We start from the raw sequence: 25,394 nt of genomic DNA, 5'->3' as shown, positions 1-25,394 counted from the left end.
TGGGCAACCCAGCTGCCAGGGCCCTCCGTCACTCACCCATCTCCCAGGCTCTTCCCTGAGGTGGCGACGGATTTCTCGTCCCTTCTTGAGAGACATGGGGACAAGCACCCAAGCCTGGGGCCATCGGCAATGCCCCTGGTGCCCTGTAAGAAATGAAGAGCACAGAACATGCAGGTAAAACACAAGAGCCTCTTTCAGCTCCTCCCGGGACCAAGAGAGGGACGAAGAGGAAGCTCAGCATCACTCACATGATGGCTTTCCCCTGGGCCTGGGGATACAGGCTGCAGCTTGGGAAGAATGTGAGAAGCCTGAGGGACACAGGGACCCTGGACATGCTGACAATCAGCCCCTCCTCCGACAAACCATCTTTAAACATTTGTTTGGTGTTTAAGGACAGTCTGGGGGTGGGAAGTGTGCAAGCCCAGGCAAGGCAGTGCCATCCCCACCCCCAGCCAGCACATCCTGCCCTGCCCTCAGCTAAGGAGGTCAACTTTCCCTGGAAGGCACCTCCTGGGTGCAAATCCAAGGAAGCCAACACTCAGGCCCAGGAAGGCGTCTGAGGAGCGGATTTCATTCCCGTTCCAGCCCATTTCCGGGATAGCTCAAAATGCCTTTCCAGGGTCAGCCCAGGCTTCAGAGAGCACCTTGGCCTCAGCCCCTGGTGGGTGAGACAGCCCTCCTCGGGGGTCTGTGACCCTGACCTGCGCGGGAATCTCCTGGACCATCTTTCCAATCTTTTGAATCAGAATCTACAGGGACAGGCATAGCACTTACAGGTGCAAACCTCCCCCAGAGGATTCTGCTGAGTCTCACTAATTAAAAACCACCGGAAGATGGAGTTCCCTGGTGGCATAGTGGGTTAAGGATCCATCTTTGTCACTGCAGCAGCTCAGGTCACTGCTATGGCATGGGTTCAATCCCTGCCTGGGAACTTCTACATGCCACAGGTGCAGCCAAAAACAAACTGCTAGAAGAATTTCCAGCCCTTCCTGGTTGTCAGTATAATTTCTCAGACTGGAATGAAGCACGAAGGCTTCACTCCCAAGATCCTTAGATGTCTCGGACAGGACAGTCTGGCAGTCACATAATTCTTCCCTAATCAGTTTGTAGATCAACTAGGAAAGTCCAGCTCCAGACGTGGGCTTCTTGGGTAAAGTAATATTTCTTGTCCTACAAATATAGGTGTGACTCACTGCAGATGGTCATTTCAGTGATTTTTTTTTTGGTCTTTTTAGGGCCACACCAGCGGCACATGGAGGTTCCCAGGCTAGGGGTCAAATCAGATCTATAGCTGCCAGCTTACACCACAGCCACAACAAAATGGGATCCAAGCTGCGTCTGTGACCTACACCACAGCTCACGGCAACACCAGATCCTTAACCCACTGAGCGAAGCCAGGGATCGAACTTGCAACCTCATGGTTCCTAGTTGGATTCGTTTCCACTGCGCCGTGACAGGAACTCCTGGAATGTTTTCTTAATATCACAAGTAAACAGGGAGTTCCTGTTGTGGCACAGCAGAAACCAACCTGACTAGTATCCATGAGGATGCAGGTTTGATCCCTGACCATGCTCAATGGGTTAAGGATCCGGAATTTCCATGAGCTGTGGTGTAGGTTGCAGACACAACTCGGATCCCAAGTTGCTATGGCTGCGAAGGCCTGCAGCTGTCACTCCAATTCAACCCCTAGCCTAGGAACTTCCATATGCCTCAGGTGTGGCTCTAAAAAGAAAAAAAAGTAAAATCACAAGTAAACAAACAGTGAAAGTGAGATAAATATCTTAACTTTTTTAAATGCTATGCCATCACATAAAGCAAAAGAGGCTACCGCTTCTTCCTAATTGATCTGGGGCAACCTAAACTGTGCGTTTTCTTGGTGCTAGTGTGTCTAGAGTGTGAATGGAGGGGGTGGGGAGAGGCAGGGAGAGGCCACAAGTCTGCACTTTTCCTTCCAGGTGAACATCTCCATACAGCATGAGCTGCAAGCCCTCTGAACTGGGGTGCAGCCCCGGAGAGGCGGGAGCAAGGAATGGGGAGCTAGTGTTTAACAGGGACAGGGTTTCAATTTAAAGGGAGGAAAGAGTCCTGGAGATGGATGGTGGTGATGGTGGCACTTCATTAAGGAACCTCCAAACTGTTCTCTAGACGGTTCAACGCCCTTGAACTTTACACTTCAAATGGTTAAGATGGTAAATTGGGGGTGGGGAGCATATCCAGGACATGAAGAAGTTCCTGAGCCAGGGATCGAACTCGCACCACAGTAGTGACCCGAGCCACTACAGTGACAACGCTGGATCCTTAACCCACTGAGCCACATGGGAACTCCAAGATGATAAGCTTTATGTTCTATGTATTTCACTACAATTTTTTAAATTGTTTGCTATGTCTGTGAGTCTATTTCTGTTTTGTAGATAAGTCCATTTATACCATTTTTTTAGATTCTACATGTAAGTGATATCACATGGTATTTGTCTTTGTCTGACTTACTGCACTTAGTATGATCATCTCCAGGTCCATTTGTGTTGCTATTAAAGACATATATATATATCATTCTTTTTAGGGCTGAGTAATATTCCATTGTGTCTATGCACCACATCCTCTTAACCCATTCTTCTCTTGATAGGCACTTTTGCTTCCATGCCTTGCTCATTGTGAGTAATGCTGCTGTGAACACTGGGATGCATGTACCTTTTCAAATTATGGTTTTCTCCAGATATATGCCCAAGAGTGGGATTGCTGGATCATGATAGCTCTATTTTGAGTTTTTGAGTTTTTTATTTGTTTGGGCTGCACCCACAGTATATGGAAATTCCCAGGCCAGGGATCAAACCCCAGCCACAGCAGCAACCCAAGCCTCTGTGGTGACAATGCCGGATCCTTAACCCACTGAGCCACAAGAAAATTTCTATTTTTGGTTTTTAAGGAACCTCCAAACTGTTCTCTAGACGGTTATTAAAGGGGAAGTGTTGGGGGGGAATAAATGAGGAATTTGGGATTGACAGATACATACTACTATACATAAAATTGATATCCTACATGGACCTATTGTCTAACACAGGGAACTATAGTCACTATATTGTAATAACCTATAATGGAAAAATATCCTAAAAAGAACAGATTTATAGATACATCAGAGGGCTGAAAACTCCACCCTCGGATCATGCTAAACACATCCATTTTTGAATGTAGCTTAGCTGCCTCTGTGCAGAACAACAAAGAGGCACATTTTTCTCATCACCTTTCTCCATGCTCCCCACAGCTCAGACTGCCCCATTGCTTTATCCTTCATCCCATAAGTACCCCAGCCCCTTGTCTTTGGGGAGGCAGATTTAAGCCTTATTCTCCTGCATCCTCGATTGGCTACCTTGTGAACAAACCCTCTCTTTACTGCAAAAGATTTGGAGGGATCCCCCAGATCATGATGAGACAGGCCCAAGTGGTGTGCCCGGAATGACACAGGACAGGGTGAAAATGCTGGGGTGGTTCAGGTAGCTAGAGACACATGGGAATATTCAGAGACCAAGATATTTTTAACCAGTCCCTATTGGAACAAGAAAAAATATGTATACATATACATATGCATACACATATATAAACACATACACATAAGTAGACACATACATATAAACATAAATAGATGTGTACACATACATATACACATAACATAAATGACAAATATATACATATGCCTGTATACATACATATACATACACATACACACATACAATATATATACACAGTAGCAAAGAAAAGAGGCAAGAGACACTGCCCAGCAATCCCAGTCTTGGGCATTTATCTGGAGAAAACTCTAATTCAAAAAGATCCATGCACCCCCATATTCATAGCAGCACTATTCACAATAGCCAAGACATGGAAGCAACTTAAGTGTCCATTGACAGGTGAATGGATAAAGAAGATGTGGTACAAATATACAATGGAATAGTACTCAGCCATAAAAAAGAATGAAATAAAGCCATTTGCCGCAAAATGGATGGACCTACAGATCATCAGACTAAGTGAAGTAAGTCAGAGAATGAGAAATATCAAATGATATCACTTCTATGTGAAATCTAAAATATGGCACAAATGAACTCATCTATGAACAGAAACAGACTCACAGACATAGAAAACAGACGTGGTTGCCAAGGGGGAAGGGGAGTAGATAAATTAGGAGTTCAGAATTAGCAGATACAAACTATTTTATATAGAAGGGATAAACAACAAAAACTACTGTCTAGCACAGGGAGCTATATTCAGTACCTTGTAATAAACTATAATGGAAAAAATCTTTCTGAGAAAAAATATATACATACATATATATGTGTATAACTGAATCACTTTGCTGTATACCAGAAACTGACACATTATAAATCAACTGTACTTCAATGGAAATTGTGTGTGTGTGTGTGTGTGTGTGTGTGTGTGTGTATTTTTTTTTAAGTGGTTGGATTTTCAAATAACCTCTAGGCAGCTCTGCGGACCACCTGCCCAGGGCTGGAGCAGGACCATCTCTAACACCTGATAAGCCATCACCAGCAACTTTGAGTCCTCTGGAAATCAAGTCCAGTTCCCCTGCTAACACAGCCCTGGGAGCCAACACTGCCTTGAGAGCAACCCGCTGCCCAGTGGGCTTTCCCAGAGTGGGGGGGGGGGGGGCAAGAGTGACTGCAGCATGCTGAGTTTCCAGGTACCCTGGCCAGGTTCCCTGAACTGAACCCACATTATGGCATGTGCTTAAACAGCCCATCTAGTCACGATCATGCCCTCTGCACTGTGCCACATCAGGGATTCCCCTGAGCAAAGAGGCCCATTCTCAGAATTTTTTTTTAGAACACAATAGAGGAGAAAATACTAGATAGCAGGAGGCAGAGTAAGGCTCAGGGGCTTCCCTCTCCATTTGCTGCAGGAGATGTGATAGTGCCCAGGCCCTGCCACTCAGGCTTTTTTTTTTTTTTTTTTTGCCTCACCCATGACATGCAGAATTTCCCGGACCATGGATTAAAAACCACACCACAGCAGCAACCTCAGCCACCACAATGACAACGCCAGATCCTTAACCTGTGGAACCACCAGGGAACTCTTCCTGATGCTTTTTTTTTTTTTCTCTCTCTTTAGGGTCACACCTGCAGCATATGGAAGTTCCCAGGCTAGGGATAGAATGTGAGCTGTAGCTGCCAGCCTACATCACAGCCATAGCAATGTCAGATCTGAGCTGCATCTGCAACCTACACCACAGCTCATGGCAACACCAGATACTTAACCCACTAGTGGAGCCAGGAATCGAACCTACATCCTCGTGGATACCAGTCAGGTTCATTACCACTGAGCCATGACAGGAACTCCCCTCAATGCTTTTTTTAAAACTGACACAGACTTTTTTTTCTTTATACAGCTACACCTGTGGCTTGAATCTGAGCTGCCTCTGCAGGCCTACGCCACACCCACAGCAACACCAGATTCGAGCTGCATCTGTGACCTACACTGCAGCTTGCAGCAACGCTGGATCCTTAACCCACTGAAGCCAGGGATTGAACCCAATCCTCGTGGATGCTATGTCCAGTTCTTAACCCACTGAGCCATGATGGGAACTCCTGACACAGACTTCTCATTAACAAAATACCATGTCCTTGTCACATCCAACATAATTTACACGAATTCCTTACCATCATCTAATACCCACTCAAATGTATCTGTTTAGCGCAAAAGAAATTTACATTTGATTTGGCTCAAATCAGGATCCCAATGAAGTTCATGCATTACATGGGTGGTTATTGCTCTGAAGTCATTCTTTTCTACAGAGGCATTAATGTTAATTAATCAGAATCAGAGATATACAAAAGAGCAAGCAAGTGGGGTTTTAAGCAAATGAGGCGCCTTCATGGGGTGGGAGGGGGGAGGGATTTGAAAGCACTGCCTGTCCCTCATGTTCCTTTTCTTTTTTGCTAATACGCAACCTATTCCTTGGGAGGTCACAGCAAACCTTGCCTGAGATCAGTGGTCATAGGTTATCAATCCCCTCTGTCACTGGGAGATGGATAATTATTCTGTGGCCCTGCCAAGATGTTCAGACTCCTTTTTAGGACCTTGCAGGAATCACAAGGGGTGAAAAGATGAGGATGTGCTCCAACAAGGAGACGGGGATGTACACCCCAGAGACCCTGTAGGTGTCACTAGACTAGGGGTTGGGGTTTATCCCCCCCCCTTTTTTTTTAAATATTATCAGGGCCACACCTGTAGCAGATGGAAGTTCCCAGGCTAGGGGTCCAATCGGAGCTGTAGCTGCCCACCTATGCCACAGCCACAGCCACAGCAACACCAGATCTGAGCAGCATCTGCGACCTACACCACAGCTCACAACAACACTGGATCCTCAACCCACTGAGCAAGGCCAGGGATCAAACCCGCATCCTCATAGATACTAGCCAGGTTCATTACTGATGAACCACAAAGAGAACTCCAGTTGGGGTTTATTCTAATTCAGCTCATTCTTTCCTCCAAAATCCAAATATAAAGTCAGGTGTGGTAAGTCATCGAAAGAAAAAGAAACATATTTACTGTTCTGCAAATTCAGAGAGTTATGACCTCTTAGTGTAACCTATGTGGAGGCCAGGGTCCTCGTGGACCAGGCTGCTCATAAGGAAAATGCTCTTCATGAACCAGGCAGGATAAAAAGCCATGCTCATCTTGAGCTGTGCTTCTAGAAAAGTTCAAGCATCTCGTTCATAATCCATCGCAATCTCGTTAAATCTACTTTTTATTCTGGAATGGTTTTAGATGTATAGACGTTATAGCCTTCCCTTTGAGCATCTTATTTCCTTCTATCTCCAGCCCTTCTCACTTCAAAACCTCTCACTAACTCCCCACAGCAGCCCACCTCCCCCAAAAAATACTCTTCCCAGCACCCAGCTTATAAGGATTTTCAGTGCTTTCCTGGTTTCCTCTCCTACTCAATTACCGCAGCCTCTGGGTCTTTTCGCTTGATTGTTTTCCCTCCACGTCCCCGGTTCCTAGTTTTCCCATCCCATGGACTGTGCTGGAACCCTCACTTAGTACACAAGCCTCTCTTCTCTCTTCCCCTCAGTTTCTTCCCTCCCCTCCACCCATGGCCCTGACTCTATTCTGAATCATGAAAACAGGGGCCAGAAGGAAAGCACATCCTCATTAGAGGTGGAAGAAGTAGGCGGAGTCAAATTCCCCTCCGTGGGAGGGATGGTGGGTGGTAGGGGTGGCTGGAAGCACTCACGTCTCGTGGATTGTGCCTGTTCACGGAAAGCGCCCCATCTGAACAGCCCCGGAGGTGTCGACAGCCTGAGGGATCATCCTCGATTAAGCACTGTCGCTGTCCCAGAGGCCAGACTGGGAGACTCTGCGGGGAATTCAGATTCTGCAGGAGACCATTCCCTGGAGGAGAGGATGTCTGATGTTGGTGGTACCTCTGCTGGGATGCTACCCAAAATACTCTGCTCACGACTCTGCTTTCCAATCTGACTGCCGAAGGAAGGGGTTCTGCAGGGCGTCAAGTGGGAGTGCATAAAGCGTGAGTCACCCTGTTTCAAATAAAGCAGCTGTGGTCGCAGGGAGCCATCCACCCTGGCTCTGGCCTCCAGACTGGGGAGAGAATCCTCCCAGCTCCTGCCCTTGAACCAAAAGCCTCAGAGCTGCTCCAGGTCTCCTGGGTCCCAAGGTAAGCACCTTTATTTATTTATCCAGGGATCTCCAAACAGTTGCTATTAGACGCGGCTTTCCTATAAAAGGACATACGTGGAGTTCCCGTTGGGCTCAGCAGTAACAAACATGACTAATATCCATAAAGATGAGGGTTTGATCTCTAGTCTTGCTCATTGGGTTAAGGATTCAGCATTGCCAAAAGCTGCAACATAGGTTGCAGATGCAGCTCAGATCTAGTGTTGCTATGGCTGTAAGGTAGGCTGGCAGCTGCAGCTCCAATTCAGCCTCTAGCCTGGGAACTTCCATATGCCACAGGTGTGGCCCTAAAAAATAAAAATAAATTTAAAAAGTAAAAATTAAAGGATGCACATCTAAAAGGCACCCCTACTGTATTCTACCAGACACTTCAATAACCTAACTGGTCTTTCTCTATCCATCCTCAACCTCCTTTAGATATGTCTCAACACAGGAGTTAAGGCAGTGCTTTTAAGACATAAATCAATCATCTGTACACAATTTTCCACCCCTCCCAGAGAGATAGTCAAGTAAGTTCTTACAGTGGTCAACAGGGTGCTGAGTGATCTGAGTCCCCACCTACGCATCCACCCCAACCCACACATGCACACACGCACACAAAATCATCTCTCATCTCACCTCTCTTTACCTCCTGCTGCCAGCCTCCAACACTCCAGGCATGTACCTATCTGAGGACCTTTGCACATGCTGCTTCCTGGGTCTGGAAACTTCCTCCAGAAATCCAAATGGAACACACTCTGAGCTGTTCCATGTCATCACTCAGATCTCATCTTTTAGTCATATCTTCTCTCATTACCCCACACCAGCACTCCTTACCCTTTGAGATTTATTTTTCTCCCAAACTTTCATCATACCTCACAAATATTTTACCTAATCATGTGGTTTACTGCCTGTCCACCTCCTCTGGACTAAAGTCCTGCAGGGGCGGGGATTTTGCCTGGATGATTCACTGCTGTATCCCCAGAATATTGGCTGGCAGGTAGGTGTTCTATAAATATTTGTTGAGCAAAAGAGCTTCATGTTTCATGAAATTAAAAAAAGAGGGGCATATGCATATTTTTATGGGAAGGCAGGATATAGCAAAGTGTTTCCCCCATCAAAAGAATACCACTTGGAATTCCCACTACAGCACAGTGAATTAAAGAATCCAACCACAACAGCTTTGGTCACTGCAGAGGCATGGGTCCAATCCCCAGCCCAGCACAGTGGGTTAAAGGATCCAGGGTTGCCACAACTGTGGCATAGTTTGCAGCTGTGACTCAGACTCAATCTCTGGACCATGAACTTCCACATGCCATGAGTGTATCCGTTTAAAAATATATATATACCACCGATTGGCGCAACCACTATGGAGGACAGTATGGAGTTTCATTAAAAAACTAAAACTAGAACTACCATATGATTCAGCAATTCTACTCCTGGGCATATATCCAGAGAAAACCAAAATTTGAAAAGATACCTACACCCCTATGTTCATGGCAGCGCTATTCACAATAGCCAAGACATGGAACCAACCCAGATGTCCATCAACAGAGGAATTGATAACGAAGGCGCCAGTACATATATACAATGGAATACTACTCAGCCATTAAAAAGAATGAAAAATGCCACTTGCAACAACCTGGGTGGACCTAGAAATTATCACACTAAGTGAAGAAAGTCAGATAAAGACAAATATCATATGAGATCACTAATATGTGGTATCTTATTTAAAAAGCGATACAAGTGAACTTACCAAACAGAAACAGACTCAAAGATTTTCAGAAACAAACTTACAGTTACCAAAGGGGAAATCTGGGGGGAGAGGGATAAATTATGTATGTATGTATGTAAATTATAAATGTAGGGAGAGAGGTTGGGATTAACATATACACACTACTGTATATAAACTGGATAAGTAACAAGGACCTACTGTATCTCATAGGGAACTCTACTCAATAGTCTGTAATAATCTACATGGGAAAAGAATCTGAAAAAGAATAGATATGTGTATATGTATAACTGAATCACTTTACTATACAGCAGAAATGACTATAGTATTGTCAATCAACTATACCCTAATAAAGCATTTTTTTAGGGAGTTCCCATTGTGGCACAGCGGTTAACGAATCCAACTAGGAACTATGAGGTTTCGGGTTCAATCCCTGGCCTTGCTCAGTGGGTTAAGGATCCGGCGTTGCCGTGAGCTGTGGTGTAGGTTGCAGACCTGGCTCAGATCCTGCGTTGCTGTGGCTCTGGTGTAGGCCGGCAGCTACACCTCCGATTAGAACCCTCACCTGGGAACCTCCATATGCCATGGGAGCGGCCCTAGAAAAGGCAAAAAGACAAAATAAATAAATAAAAATAAATAAAACTTTTTTTTAAAAAAGAAGGGGGAGTTCCTGTTGTGGCTCAGTGGGTTACGAACCCAACATAGTCTCCATGAGGATGCGGGTTCGACCCTCGGCCCTCACTCAGTGGGTTAAGGATGTGGTGTTGCCATGAGCTGTGGTGTAGGTCTCAGATGTGGCTCAGATCCAGCGTTGCTTTGGCTGTGGTGATTTGACCCCTAGAATGGGAACTTCCATATGTAGAGGGTGTGACTGTAAAAGAAAAAAGAAAAGAATACCACCTAAGAGGCATAATGCAGCAAAATGTACAAAATGAAGGATAAAGGGTCTGAGTTTGTGACTCCTGTGCCCAGTTGTAAAGAGGCAGAAACCTCCCTTCACACAGGGACCAGGAGTGAGGCGGAGAGCAAGGGTTTCCCACCTTCTCTACCAGGAGCAGCAGGGGCCCTGCACCACTCTGAAGCTGGGCTCTGCCCCACTCCCTCCACCTGGAGCCCCATCCCCTCCACTGGGAGCTCCACCCCCTCCACCCGGAGCCCACTCGCAGCCCACTCTCCCTTCTTGCAGCCAACAACCGTCCAGACACCCACGGTAGCAGCTCAGAATCACAGATGTCCCAAAATCTTCTCTCTAGAAAAGCGGCTCCTTTTTTAGGATTTTTATCCATCACAGGAGTTCCTGTTATGGTGCAGTGGAAACGAATCCGACTAGTATCTATGAGGATTCAGGTTTGATCCCTGGCCTCACTCAATGGGTCGGGGATCCAGCATTGCCAGGAGCTGTGGTATAGGTTGCAGACACTGCTTGGATCCCGCATTGCTGTGGCTGTGGCATAGGCTGACAGCTGTAGCTCCGATTTGACCCCTAGCCTGGGAACTTTCATTAAAAAAAAAAAAAAATCCAGAATTCCTGTCGTGGCTCAGTGATTGATGAACCTGACTAGTATTCATGAGGATGCAGGTTCGATCCCTGGCTCTGTTCAGTAGGTTAAGGATCCAGCATTGCCATGAGCTATGGTGTAGGTTGCAGACACCACACGGATCCCATGTTTCTGTGGCTGTGGTGTAGGATGGCAGCTACAGCTCCAATTCAACCCCTGGCCTGGGAACCTCCACATGCCACAAGCATGGCCCTAAAAAGACAAAAAAATTACAAATTTAAAAAAATTTTTAAAAAATCCATCACAGCCCAGATAGGATCAGAAGATGCCCAGATCTGTCCATGTGGGGTCTGAGTCCTGCTGCCCATCTTGAGCTGACTGCTATTTGTCATCCAGGTTGTCTCTGCCCCCTCAACCCTGGACATACTCCTGGGGGGTCCCAGTTCAGTGGGCACACTATCCATGTCTCTGTGACACCTCCTCTTAGCAGAGAAATGGACAAATCTGCCTCCTACTGAATGGTTCTGATGCTACGGGGAAGGCAAAGAAACCCTCTTATCTACAAGCAAAACAAACCACAAAAATCTCCTCCTTGAAAAGGGAATCCTCCTACCCGTTGGTAGGAAGGTAAACTGGTACAACCACTACAGCAAACAGTATGGAGGTTCCTCTGAAAACTAAATATAGAACTACCATATGATCCAGCAATCCCATTCCTGGACATTTATCTGGATAAAACTATAATACAAAAATATACATGCACTCATATGTTCACAGCAGCACTATTCACAATAGCGAAGACATGGAAACACCTAAATGTCCATCAACAGATGAATGGATTAAGAAGATGTGGTGCCTATACATAATGGAATACTACTCAACCATAAAAAAAGAATGAAATAATGCCATCTAGAGCAACATGGATGCAACTAGAGATTATCATATTAAGAGAGGTAAGTCAGAAAGAGAAAGACAAATACCATATGATATCACTTCTATATGGGATCTAAAATACGGTACAAATTAACTTATCTATAGGACAGAAACAGACTCACAGACATAGAGAACAGACTTGTGGTTGCCAAGGGGGAAGGGGAGGGAGTGGGATGGACTGGGAGTTTGGGGTTAGAAGATGCAAACTATTACATTCAGAATGCATAAGCAATGAGGTCCTACTGTACAGCACAGGGAACTCTATCCAGTCTCTTGGGATAGAACATGATAGACTATAACATAAGAAAGTCATAAAGTGACTGGGACACTTTGCTGTACAGCAGAAATTGGCACAACATTGTAAGTCGACTATACTGTAATTTAAAAACACACACACACACAAATCTCCTCTAGCAGGAACAATTGAAATCTCTGCACAGCCACCCAGAAGCAGCCACAGGACCCACCATGACAAGCTGGAGCCAGGAGCCTGGGGAAACAGCACCCACTTCCCCCACCCCCACCTGCTGGCTCTGCTCCAGGTTCGTACCTCCAGGCTCACCATCCTGGGGGCAGAGGCTGGACTGGGCGGTCGCCTGCCTGGAGCCACCCGGCTGAGGGCTGCCATGGGCCGGTGCCTTCTGTCTGCCATCAGGTCTCATTTCCCAGGTCCTGGATGCAGCAAGGACAGCAGACCACCCAGCGCATGAAGATGAGACGGTCCACTGTGGGGGCAGGGAGCCGCACCAACTCAGACCCCAGCTGCCACAGGGAGCCTGCTGTCTGTGAACCTGAGATAAGAGCGCCTGGCAAGCTCCAGCTGCCAAGGATGGCTCATGGGCAAAACGGAGCAGGTGTGACAGCATGCTCTGCTCCTGACAGTATGATCACCAGAGCCAGGAATTCATTGTAATTTTTAAGCACTTGGCAATTTTTTTTCTAGTTACAGAGAATCTGCTTTAGGAATTCATCAGTGGAGGAAAAATTTTGTTTCCAGTCTGGGGAAAATTATTTTAATGAGCCTCTTGGTTACATGCAAAGGTAACACCAAAACCCTAGTCCGCATTGAGAACACTCAAAAAATCAGAGTAAAGTCACATAATAAAAATTAGCACAGGAGTTCCCATCATGGTGCAGTGGGTAACGAATCTGACTGGTATCCATGAGAACACGGGTTCAATACCTGGCCTTGTTCAGTGGGTTAAGGGTCCGACATTGCCAAGAGCTATGGTGTAGGTCGAAGACATGGCTCAGATATGGTATTGCTATGGTGTAGGCTGGCATTCGATCCCTAGCCTGGGAACTTCCATATGCAGTGGGTGCTGCCCTAAAACAAAAGACAAAATAATAATAATAAATAAATAACAAAATGATTTTTTAAAAAAGCAACCCAAATTAACACATATATTCATTATGCGTTAGGTCTAAGAACTGTATCTTTATTATTCATTTAATCCTTCTATTAATCCCATTTAACAGGTGAGAAAGTTGAGGCAGCGAGGCTAAGAAACTTGTTCAAGATCACACAGCAAGTAAGTAGCAGAGTCTGTTTTTTCTTTTAGTTTTTGGCCACACCCACAGCATGTGGAAGTTCCCAGCCAGGGATCAAACCCATACCACAGCAGCAGCCCTGGGCCACTGCAGTGACAACAATGGATCCTTAACCCACTGTGCCACAGGAGAACTCTAAGTGGCAGAGTGTGGATTCAAACCCAGAAAGTCTGGTTCCAGAATTGGAATCCTTCGTGATCACCCTCAATCATTTTTCTGGTTCAATACTGTTAAGGAAAAAAAAAAAAAAATCCTCTTCCTTCTGGGAAGAACAACATCACTGGGGATTATTCCATGCCTGGGATTGGGGGGCTTGGATTATCAAGGCTGTGGTCAAGGGCCCTTCCATTGGAAATTAGTAAACTGACCCTACAAAATTCTGGCACACTGGGAAACAAAGAATAGTAACCATATGGACCCCGTCACTGCACTAATATCTTCTGCCTAGACAGTCCCGGCCAATTCCAGCAGTTGCAAAATGCTGAGTGAAGCAGGAGAGGTGACCAGTGATAGAGACAGGTGGAGACTGTGGCAAACCTCTTCCAGGGGGCAACCACTTCTCAGCTCCAATGGTGAGCCCAGCGTGACCGCATCTTCAATTTTGTCAAAAGGTGCAAAAATCTGGCTCTTGATGTGAAAAGCTATCAATTTTCAAATGTTGGAGGCAAATTAATTTGAAAATGTAAACGCTGACTCTGACCAAACAGAATGCATTAAGGAGGATGATGCACTGCACAGGCTCTATTTCTATCGTTTAGGTATGGCATCCATTTTCATTGTCTGGTACCTGACCGCAGTCCATTCTGATTGGTCGGTAACAGGCTGGCATTCATCTAATTGGTCAGCACCAAGCTGAAGCGTTCTAATTGGCTGATGCTTGTATTTGGAGGCCGTTCCATAAAGTAAGTATGTCTCAGCATTTTTTCTAAGGAGAAGGGCGGTAGCGTTCAACAGGTTCTCAGACGTGTTGGTGGCCTCTGAGGAGCTAAGAACCATCACTTTAGAGGTTCCCACTCTTTCCTTTACATATTTTCATTTCTCTTGCTTCCAGGCAGCCATTGAGGTTAATTCTGGCAGATGCTGTACCTGCTCCACTGACATCTCACTCTTGTCACAACACGGTTTTGCATCAGTAGCTGGCTGCCAGACCCCAGGGATCAATCTTATTTGATCAAAGCCAACCCTAGCCACTGCATTTCTCCTGTCTCTCACGGGTTTAGGAATGAGCGTGCCTCCCAATTCAGCTACCAAGATATGAGGGAAAGTCTGTTGGGGGCAGAACTGGGGAAAGTGGAACATTAAAAAGGACACAAGGAAAAATCATACTGTGTTCTTTTCTGTTCTGTAGACATTTTGTGTTGATCTACACCTGGATCCCTGGCAGCCATTTTGCAACCATGAGGAGAACTAGCCTGCACAACAGAATTTCCTCAGTGGCACGGACTCAGAAAATTAACAAAACCTTGAACTATCCTGTCTCCAAATTTCTTAATATGTGGAATACTAAATTTTCCTTGTTGTTTAAAGCCATTTCAACTTCAGCCCAGAGCGTCACCAAAATGATATGCTAGTTCTAGCTATATGAATATCTCCTTCCATTAGTAGCTCAGAGCATTTCAAAGGACCTTCCTGAAATTACCTGCTGTGAGTCCCCAGTAACTGAGCTGGGGGCACTTGGACATCAGCTTTTTGAATCCCCACACTTCCAGGTGAGGAACCAGGACCATGAGGTTGGAATGTACTTGTGATCACCAGCCAGTGAGTGACAAAGCATTCTAACTGGTCTGGGACTCCCTCCTGGACACCTCACTCCCAATAAGCTCACTGTGTGTGTGACAAAAGGAAAGAGAAGTGAAAACTGTTAAGTTAAAATCTGAGTTGCTGGAGTTCCTGCTGTGGCACAATAGGATCAGGAGCATCTCTGCAGCACCAGGACGCAGGTTCTATCCCCAGCCTGGCACAGTGGGCTAAAGGGGCCAGCATTGCCACACCTGTGGCAGGCTGTAACTGCAGCTGGGATCTGATCCCTGGCCCAGGAACCCCCTCCCCCGCCATGCCATGGGGTGGCCAAAAAAGGAAAAAAAAATCTGAGTTGCTGCATCCAGATTTTTCCCCAACATATCTGGGCTCACACCCCACATGAAGGAAACTAGAAATGGGAGGTGATAAATTAGAGGCTCAGAAAATCAAAAAAGACTGAAGACTCTGTAAGCAGACCCATGTTCAAAGAAAAGTTTTGCCATTCCTTGAAAACTTGGAAAGTATTTGTACACTCACCTGTTCTTAGTTATTATAGTCTGCATGTATCATTTTTAATTATTCTTTTGAGTGGTACTTTCTTATGATAACCCACCACCAAACACTATCCTGTTGTACAGATGGGGCCCTCCTAGGTTCCTGAAATGTGTGGCTATCAAATGTAGAGAAGTGACATGACATTTGAGAAGGCAGCATGTTCAAGAAAGCAGAGACAGCCTTTTTCTTCTTGGAGGCAAGGCTGGTTCTTGCACATAATGTAAAAAATCACATGGCTCTGCAACACTATTCGCAATAGCCAAGACATGGAAGCAACCTGAGTGTCCATCGACAGAGGATAGGATAAAGACATGGTATATGTATACAACGGAATATTACTCAGTCATAAAAAAGGATGGGCTAATGCCATTCACAGCAACATGGATGGACCTAGAAATGATCATACTAAGTGAAGCAAACCAGATAGAGGAGAACTATAACATGATATCATTTCTATGTGGAATCAAATATGACACAAATGAACTTATCTGGGAACAAAAATAGACTCCCAGACAGAGAACAGACCCGAGGTTGCCAAGGGAAAGAGAGGTAAGGGAGAGAAGGAATGGGACCTTGGGATTAACAGACGCAAACTGTTATATACAGGGTTGATAAACAACAAGATCTTACTGTACAGCAAAGGGAACTCTACTCAATATCTTGTGATAGGAGTTCCCGTCGTGGCTCATCAGTAACAAATCTGACTAGTATCCATGAGGACTCAGGTTCAATCCATGGCCTTGCTCAGGTGGTTAAGGATCTGGTGTGGCCATAAGCTGTGCTGTAGGTTGTAGGCGCAGCCTAGATCCCAAGTTGCCTTGGCTGTGCCAGAAGCTACAGCTCTGATTCGACCCTGGCCTGGGAACTTCCGTATGCCGTGGGTGTGGCCCATTAAAACAAAAGAAAAAGAAAAGCCTATTTTCAGAGAAAGGGTGGGGTGATACCCAAAAAAATGGATGTCAGGGAGCCCAAAGACCAGCAAGAGAATAAACAGAATTCTCAGAGGCCAGGGAAGCTAGACCTGTTTGTGGCGGGAACTATAATCAGAAAACCTGTAGCTGAGCAGGCTCTGCCCCTCCAGGGTCGCCTACCTCCCTCTTGTGTGTAGAAAAGCTGTAGCCTCCTAGGTCTTCCCTGAGTTCCCAAGAGAACATTTAATCAGAGAAGTGAGGCGATGCAGAAAAAAACAAAAGCAATCAGTGTCCATGAATAACTGAATCACTTCGTTGCACAGCAGAAATTATTACAACCTTGTAAATCAACACTACTTCAATAAAACTTTAAAAAATGAAAAAAAAATAAAAGCAATCAAGCAAGACCAAATAATAATAGTTGAGCCATAAAAGAAAATCAAGGACCTATAGTTCCTCCTCAAAGACTAGAGATAACACCCCAGCCATATCCTTGAACTGTGTTGCGGATACTGAAACTCCCACCAGGTGGAAGAAGTTAAGTGTGTGCTGCCCACCAGCACTTAGACTCCCCCCCAGGCTGGTTGGAACTAGAAGCCAGATGATGTTGACTCTCACTTACCTCATCATCAACCAATCAGAAAGATGTGCACCAGCTGATCACTTCCCTGTGACCCTCTCCTTCACCTGGTCTTTAAAAACACCTCCCTAGGAGTTCCTATTGTGGCTCAGAGGTAACAAACCCAAATAGTATCCATGAGGATGCAGGTTTGATCCCTGGCCTCTCTCAGTGGGTTAAGGATCTGGTGTTGCTGTGAGCTGTGGTGTAGGTCACAATGTGGCTCGGATCCTGTGTTGCTGTGGCTGTGGCCCAGGCCGGCAGCTGCAGCTCTAACTGGACCCCTGGCCTGGGAACCTCCATATGCTGCAGGTGTGACCCAAAAAGCAATAAATAAATAAATTAATTAATTAAAATTCTTCCCTAAAAGCCAAAGCCAGTAGTTCCCATTGTGGCTCAGAAGGTTAAGAATCCGACTAATATCTACGAGGACTCGGGTTCGAACTCCATCCCTGGCCTGGGAACTTTCATACGCCATGGGTGCAGCCAAAAAAAGAAAGAAAGAAAAAAAAAGGCAGTGTCAGGACGTGGAGAATCTGGAATCCTTATACACAGCTGAGGGGAAAGAAAAATGTACAGCATTGGAGAAACTGGTTTGCAGTTTCTCATAAACTTACATATAACCAGTAATACCATGCCTATGAACCTACCCGAGAGAAATGAAAACATATGTCTCTAGAAGGAGATGTGCACAAAAGGTCCTAACAACATTAGTCCTAAGAGCCAAAACTGGAAACAATTCAAATGTCTGTGAATGGATAAATCAACTGTGGTGGACTATAAAAATTGATTTAAAAAAAAGAGAACAAACTACAGATTCAAGCTACAAAATGCATAGCCTTATGTTACATTATGCTAAGTGAAAGGAGCCAGAGGTCAAAAGACTACATATTGCACAAGTGAAAGTACATGAAATGCCCAGAAAAGACAAATTTATAAAGAGAAATCGTGATCAGAGTTCCCATCATGGCTCAGTGGTAATGAACCCAACTAGTAGCCATGAGGACACAGGTTTGATCCCTGGCCTCACTCAGTGGGTTAAGGATCTGGTGTTGCCATGAGATGTGGTGAAGGTTGAAGACGTGGCTTGGATCTGGCATTGCTGTGGCTGTGGCATAGGCCAGCAGATGTAGTAGCTCTGATTCAACCCCTAGTCAGGGAACCTCCAAATGTGGAAGGAGTGGCTCTTAAAAAAAAAAAAAGAAAGAAAGAAAAGAAAGAAAGCATGATCAGTGGCTCCTAGTGATGAGGGGTGGGGAGGCAGGGTTGGCAGTAAGAAAAAAAATACTGCCTGCCATATCAGTAAACAGAGGAAGTCACCAGCCACCTTTGACAATGCTGAGCCCTGAGGGAATTCAGGCAGGAAACAAAGAACACAGGGCACCTAGCAGCCCTCAGGCTGCAGCCACTCCCTGTGGTGAACCCCCAGGATGTGCAAAGCACAGGATACTGGTCCAGACCGCTGAGGTACACATCAAAGGAATGACTGCAGCGAGTCCAGACCTTCAGAAAAGCACTGAATTTCTTAATCTGAGATACCTGGTTTTCTCTGATTAGCAGTAATCTTTTATTCTGACCACCTGCCCTTTGTTGCAAAAACTCATATATCCCGGCTCCCCACTTGCTTCCTCAGAGCAGTTTTCTCAGGGTTCTCTTGAGATGCTGCCCCAAATAAAATTTAACTCACAACTCTTAACATTGTACATTTTTTTAAAGTAGCAAATGTACATATTTTGGGTGATGGAAGTGTTCTGAAACAGAAAGACTGATGGTAACGCAAGTCTATAAATTCACTAAAAATCATAGAATTGTGCAGTTATTTTAATTGCAGAATCGTGTGGTTATGATGGATGAATTCATGGGAAATAACACCTCAAAAAGCACTCCCCCAAAAAAAAAGATAGGGAGTTCTGGTCATGGCTCAGAGGTAACAGAACTGACTAGTATCCATGAGGATGCAGGTTCGATCCCTGGCCTTGCTCAGTGGCTTAAGGATCCAGCGTGGCTGTGGCTGTGGCGTAGGCCAGAAGCTACAGCTCCAATTGGACCCCTAGCCTGGAAACTTCCAAATGCGGAGTGTGCGGCCCAAAAAAGCCAAAAAAACAAACAAAAACATAAAGGTGTGGCAGGCAAAACACTCTAGGCTTTCAGAGTGTCACCCCAGGCTTTTGGCCACTCCCCTGCAGTCAGGGAGACCTTGTACCCAGGCCTCCAGCACTAGAGTAGGGTGGGGCTCAGATTTCAACATCTGGGGAAGCACAGAAAGGCAGGGGTGTCAGGACCTGCATGGACCAAGTCTTGATCCCAGGACACCCAGTCCTATGACCCAAGCTACCTCAACTTGCAGACAGGACATTTTTGGGGTGCTTGGAGCCCAGAGGAAGCAGTCCCTCACCAAGCACATGGGAAGTGGGTGGAAAGCCGTATCCACAGAAGGCCACCCTCCTTGGCCTCCCATCTGTCTCCTTGATCCACACTCCATCAACCCTCGTGTCTTTGCTGCAGGCTGTCAGGTGCCCCTGCCATGTCTTCATGGAGACCCTCTACCCATTACCTGCACTCTGCACTCCAGGCAGCCTTAGTTGTCTGCCCATGAGTGTGTACTTGACCCTGAGCCCCTGAGCTGGCTCTCCCCCAACGGCCCAGTCTCACTCACCACCCTCTCGGCAGGGCGGACTGTGTCTACAGCTGCTCTTCTGGGCCCATTGCCACCATAGGTCTCCTTGCTGCCCGATCAATGCTGAATTCAGTCATCGTAGTTTGTTCCAAATCTGCCCTTGGACAACACAGCCTGGACCCACTCCGGAAGCCCTGCCAGGTGGTGACAGCAAGATTGAAGTGCTATGGCTGCGCCAGCCGCTGTCTCCCTGGGGTATTCTGCCCATTTTCCACAGTCACCTTCATCAAGGACCAACTTAGGTGAGATAATCACCAACCTGGTCTTGCAGTCCCCTAAGGCTCTCCAGGATCCCCCATCCCCACTCTCCTTCTCACAGCGGAGACCAAAAAAATGTTGTCTGCCATTTTAGTAAACAACAAATGTCGCCCACCTTCAAACCAGCAGCCACTGCAGCCCACAGTGCACCCTGCAGAAACTCAGGGTGAAGAAAGAGAGGATACCAGCCCCAGAGAGCTATGACGAATATCAAAGAAGTGAGTTCTCTTTTTGCTTTTTCTTTCCTTTTTTTTTTTTTTTTTTTGCTTTTTTAGGGCCCCACGTGCGAGCTGCATATGGAGCTCCCAAGCTAGGGGGTCAAATCCGAGCTGCAGCTGCCGGCCTACATACAGAGAAAAATCACTTGAAATCATTCATTTGAGATGTCTGTTTTTATGATTGGAAGTTGATCTTTGGGTGTTCGACTGCATTTTTTTTTTTTTCCCAACAAAACCCCCTAAGTATCCAGAGTCTTCCCTGTCCTCTTTGGAGCTTCCCTCAGAGTCATCCGAGAGGCTGGTTTCTTTGGGCTCACATCCGCGGTAAGGCCACCAGAGAAACCACAATGCTCACCTTTCAGGTTGTACATTTTCTTTTTCCAATCGCTAGACATCACAGGCCCGCAGGCTGAACCAGCTGACCCACTACCCCCTCCAGGATAACCACTGTCTCTTCTAGAACTTACCCCTTTCTCGAAGCCAGGCCCTTAACCGTTTTCCGCGGTTTAGGAATCTGCTTGTTCGGGGGTGCAAGTCAGAAAATGACAACCGGGTGTGGCCTCGAAAGAAAACACCACCACCACCACCGTGCCCACTGCGTCCCCTCAGGAAGCGCGGGTGCAATTTCCCACCTGACGGTAAGACGGGATGCAGCGTCCGAGCGATGGCCGCATTTAAACCTGTGCGCATGCGTCCCTTCCACACACCGCTGGAAGCAACTGGAGCAAATATGGGATCCAGAACTGGATAAAGTCAGTCCGGTGTGATGTGTCCTGGGCTCACCACGTCCGATTCTGACTCTAGAAAACCAAGCTGAGAAACCTGCCAGCCTTTTGCTTGGCTGTCCTGTTTCAAGCACAGTGCACAGCCCCCTGGAGTCTGTTCTCTCCTGGAAGCCCTCCTTTGCATTAGCTAAAATAGTAACCCTGGCATGAGGGAGGCCTTGGCCCTCACCAGTGTCCCTGCCCTGACCTTGGCAGAGCACAGGAGTCACAACCTTGAGAAAATGGGGACTGACCCCAGGGCCCCCTGACTTTAGAGCCCTTGACCCCGCCCCCCCCAGGCCCAAATCCCTGGGTGCCCCTGACCTCCTGTGAACCAGACAGCCCAACCTGTTTCTACCCCCCCTCCCCCCCACACACACACACTGCCTCTTCTATGACCCAGCCTCATCCCCCAACCCAGGGCGTACCCCACCCCACCCCCAGATCCCACCATTTAACATCGTGGAAGGATGTGAGCCTAGATTTATTGAAGGAGTTAATAAAAATTTGTTTTAAGAGGTCCCAGAGAGGACGTGACCACTGGTTGACCCTTAGAGCTGTCCCGGGGCATCTAAGGCCCCTCACCTCTGTCTTGTTGTCCTTCGATGTCTGCTCCACACACATCCCCCCAACCCCTGTCCTCTGTGGGAGCTGTTTCAAGGACACACCTTAAAACAGTATGTGTGGTTGAGGCCTCGGGATGGTATGGGTGCCTGAGCCCAGGAAGGCCCCTGCAAACTGAGATGACCCTATCCAGCAGCATCCCAGACGGGCCCCTACCTGGGAAGGCTGCCTCCGTGCCTCCCCTGTCCTCCCTGTACTTTTCCACCCAAGGAACTCCCAAGGGTACTTGAAAAACTCAATTAGATGATAAACTTTGTCTTCTTTAGAAAGTAAAAACAAAAGCACTAAATTATTGAATGTGCCTGTCCAGGCTGCCATTCAAAAGCAAAGTCACTGGGGAAGAAATGCAGGAAGAGGAAGTTAAAAGTAAGGTAAGGGGTGGGGGGGTCCTACCTCCATGAACTAATGTTCTCCAGAAATATCCTGTTTTGTTTTGTTTTTTCTTCTGCTTTTTAGGGTTGTACTAGCGACTTATGGAGGTTCCAGGCTAGGGATCGAATCCGAGCTACAGGTGCCGACCTACACCACAGCTCAAGGCAACGCTTGATCCTTAACCCACTGAGCAAGGCCAGGGATGGAACCTGCAACCTCATGGTTCCTAGTCAGGTTCATTTCTGCTGCACCACAATGAGAACGTCCCTATTTTTCTTTTTTTTAAATTCTGGATTTCAAACATCACTTTCCAATATGGTTAGAATTCAGCAAGGGTTATGGATTAAGGAAATCCCACCTAATAGGAAAAAACTCTGAAAGAGGATAAAGGAAAATATCAAGGATAAATAACTCAGAACATTTGGGGGAGGGGAGGTTCACCCAGCTCATAAACATTCACGAGAACTTGTTGAATTGGCATAAGCATTCAAATCCAGTGACTCAAGACAAAGCCCAAATTCCTTGAATTAGCACGTTGTAAATAGCAAGAATTCAGGTGGGTTCATTAATGTGTTCTGCTGATATTTGAGAGACCACAGAGGCTCGTAATAACAACAATAAATAACCAAAAATTTATCAAACCCCTAAAATTATTAGCTCACATTATACTATTATACATAATAATGACCAGAGGTACTTTTCTTAGTAGAACAATTTATTAATGGATGTGCAATAAAATATCTCCCCAAAAAGCTTTTCAGAAATGACAAGGCAGAAAGCAAGTATTTCTTTTTTGGTTCTCTGAGATTTTTTTTTTTAATGTAAACATGAAATATTTGAAGAACTGATAAAAAGTAACACATGAACCTATATATATAGGTATATATATATATTTAAATCTGATTTCAAATAGGTACACAAGGCTTAGTTAGACATATAAAATGTTAGCCAGTGAACAACTTCAACAATCGAAATAGAAATCAAAGAGCATTTTCATAACTTCAACCATAAGACAAAAATTCAGGAAGTACTTCAAATCCAGGAAGAATGTTGTGAAAAAATACATTAAGAATTATTATGAAAGGTAAGGACTAAAAAGACCTAACTGGAAGGTGGGACAAGGGGAGAGAGGCCACCCAGCATGAAGTGCCTCTGCACGTGGACATGATCAGACAGAGGTACACAAGTTACGTGAATACAAGCATGCTCTCTCACCATTTAAACATCCTCTGGGACAAGTTACACCTTCAACTTAAGCACAAATCAGTGAGAAGTTCCCACCGATGGGCTCTTCAAGATTTAAGAAATACCTGTGTTGGAGCCAGAATACTCCTACAGTCATTCTGAGCACACGGTGATGCTCACCAAGTAAATAAAATGCATAAATAAATGCTTAGACTTGGATCTAAGCTAGGCAGTTTGAAGTATCGATTATGAATAAGTGAAATTCATAATTGTAATAAATAAGGAGCAGAGTCTCTAAACGGTTGGGTGTAATTCAGTCTTACTGTTTGGAATCAGGCATTACCTACATTAGTTTTCAAACTAAGCAATGTTAAAATAGATTCACAAGCTTACACAATCATACACAGAAGTAACAAGAGTTAACAATACTTCGAGTATCCTTCGTATATTCATTTACCATTTTGACTAGTTGCTATCTTATAAGATAGATATCTTATATCTATCTTATATCTAGGCCATTCCCTATGAAAACTTCATACATTTTACAAGTCTAAAAAGAAAGCATATTATACTAAGAAATTAATGAGCAATAAAAATGTTTCATTATCACAGATTCCTGTAATCTTTGGGAATTAACATTCAAAGTTCAGCAGAATAGTAGGTACTTAACAAGAATATTTCAGTGATGATCTGTACAAGAGCTTACATTTAAAAGAATTTCTTGATGTCTAGGAATAATTTCCTTGAGTTTAAAACTTAGTTTTATCACCTGCTTAAATTCAGACTTTATTAGTGTAAACAGGGAAACGCAAACCTTATTTTTTAGTGAATAAAAGAAGAGACCATTGTCTTTACAGTGTAATAACTAATTTATTATCTGGGGTAACAGAACAGGTAGTAATGTAGATAAGTACAAGAATCAAGATTTTCCTGGAGGTGTCAGGCGCATTTAAACCTTATAAATCAATTTTTACAGAAGGCCCTGGAAAGGCTTTTTGGGGTACTCTGCAACCAATGTTTTCTATGCCCATGGCAAATTTTGTAAACAACTGTGCAACGATGGCTCTAAGATCATGAAGCTTCCTATTTCTTTCAAAAGGCAATAGTTAATAAAATTGGAGTAAATTAAGGTGTTAATATATTAAACAATTTATAAACATTTAAAATTATAGGTATCTTACAAAACAGCTCTGTGATAATAAAAATAATTCTTTACAAACATAAACAAATATGAATTAAACATAATACAAAAATGTCTCTTAGCATGTTAGCTGGAAGAGGGAAGAAAGGCTTAGACCTGAAATCCAATAGCTTCATAACATAAGATATTCCTAATTAAACTTCATATACATTTTAACACTGAAATGTAAAAAAAAAAAAAAAATTGAAAATTTCAATAATTCCTTATCCTAAGGCCACTGAAAAAAGTTTCACATTGTTAAATTTTGTGGTGTATTATTTAGACTCCAAGGATGTTTGGATTAACTGATCACTTCCATTCTGCTTACGGTTTTTTCACCCAACAACGCATTCTGTTGTGTTTTCTTCTTGAATTCACTAATAAAAAATCGGCACTCAGTGCCACACGTCACAATGTCTGGGGTCCACTCAGGAAATAGAAGGATGCAGAACTGCTGCAGATGGGTCTGACTCCAAGGACCAACGGCTCCAGGGATACAGTTGCTATGAAAGTGTTGTTGCTAGGATAATTCCAAGGATCACAAGCAAAATAATTACACAAATAATAATGAACATCATTTTCTGCAAGATAAGGAAAAACATTAATTAATTTGCAAGGTTTAAAAGGAAAGAAATCACTGGTATCATTTCCTACCAAAATTCTCCCGGAGTTTTAGATGGTTTAAAACATAAGTCCATCCTCAAGAAAGAACCCCTATAGGTCGTAGAAAAGCAAAGCATGGGAGAGCGAAGTTCTAAAGGCAATTCACTAAGTCACAGACTAGTGTATATTAAACAGAATGAGTTTTGTAACTTAAAATATGTATTATGAAACAACAACTATTTATTCCCAGAGGTAAAAGGCAATATCCAGGTGGCACTATGTGGGTTCTT

General features: G+C 44.9%; 2 protein-coding genes and 1 long non-coding RNA gene across 12 annotated transcripts in view; 1 reads left to right on the top strand and 2 right to left on the bottom strand.

Annotated features, from left to right (window-relative positions):
• RIMBP2 (RIMS binding protein 2) overlaps positions 1–8,577 on the bottom strand; it is a 327,445-nt gene extending 318,868 nt beyond the window's left edge. Inside the window, exons 1-2 of one of the 6 annotated variants that reach the window (XM_021074265.1) lie at positions 8,323–8,577; positions 37–143 (exon numbers count right to left, since the gene is read on the bottom strand). In XM_021074265.1, coding sequence (XP_020929924.1) covers positions 37–96 — 60 coding nt within the window. In that variant the 5' untranslated portion in view covers positions 97–143; positions 8,323–8,577. Of the gene's footprint in view, positions 1–36; positions 144–7,243; positions 7,440–8,322 lie in introns of those variants that run through there. The other 5 variants (XM_021074266.1, XM_021074263.1, XM_021074272.1 and 2 more) reach the window with 5 other exon arrangements.
• On the top strand, positions 7,285–17,341 carry LOC110256876. Of its 2 annotated transcripts, XR_002338948.1 has the most exons (6): positions 7,550–7,684; positions 11,692–11,867; positions 12,262–12,389; positions 12,517–12,701; positions 13,327–13,379; positions 14,747–17,341. It is a non-coding gene; the product is annotated as an uncharacterized LOC110256876 (long non-coding RNA). The 2 variants fall into 2 exon arrangements; XR_002338947.1 differs by having other exon boundaries at positions 7,285–7,684; positions 12,517–17,341.
• Positions 22,834–25,394, bottom strand: part of STX2 (syntaxin 2) — a 39,064-nt gene continuing 36,503 nt past the window's right edge. For 3 of the 4 annotated variants that reach the window (XM_021072703.1, XM_001924897.6, XM_005670541.3), the window contains one exon: positions 22,834–25,082. In XM_021072703.1, the coding sequence (XP_020928362.1) occupies positions 25,005–25,082 (78 nt within the window). In that variant the 3' untranslated portion in view covers positions 22,834–25,004. The remainder of the gene's footprint in view (positions 25,083–25,394) is intronic. The other variant, XR_002338433.1, reaches the window with a different exon arrangement.

Source organism: Sus scrofa, chromosome 14 (assembly GCF_000003025.6).
Source record: "Sus scrofa isolate TJ Tabasco breed Duroc chromosome 14, Sscrofa11.1, whole genome shotgun sequence".
Classification (NCBI taxonomy): Eukaryota; Metazoa; Chordata; class Mammalia; order Artiodactyla; family Suidae; genus Sus; species Sus scrofa.
The sequence above is the reverse complement of the archived record's forward strand: the minus strand, read 5'-3'. Positions and strand labels throughout refer to the sequence as shown.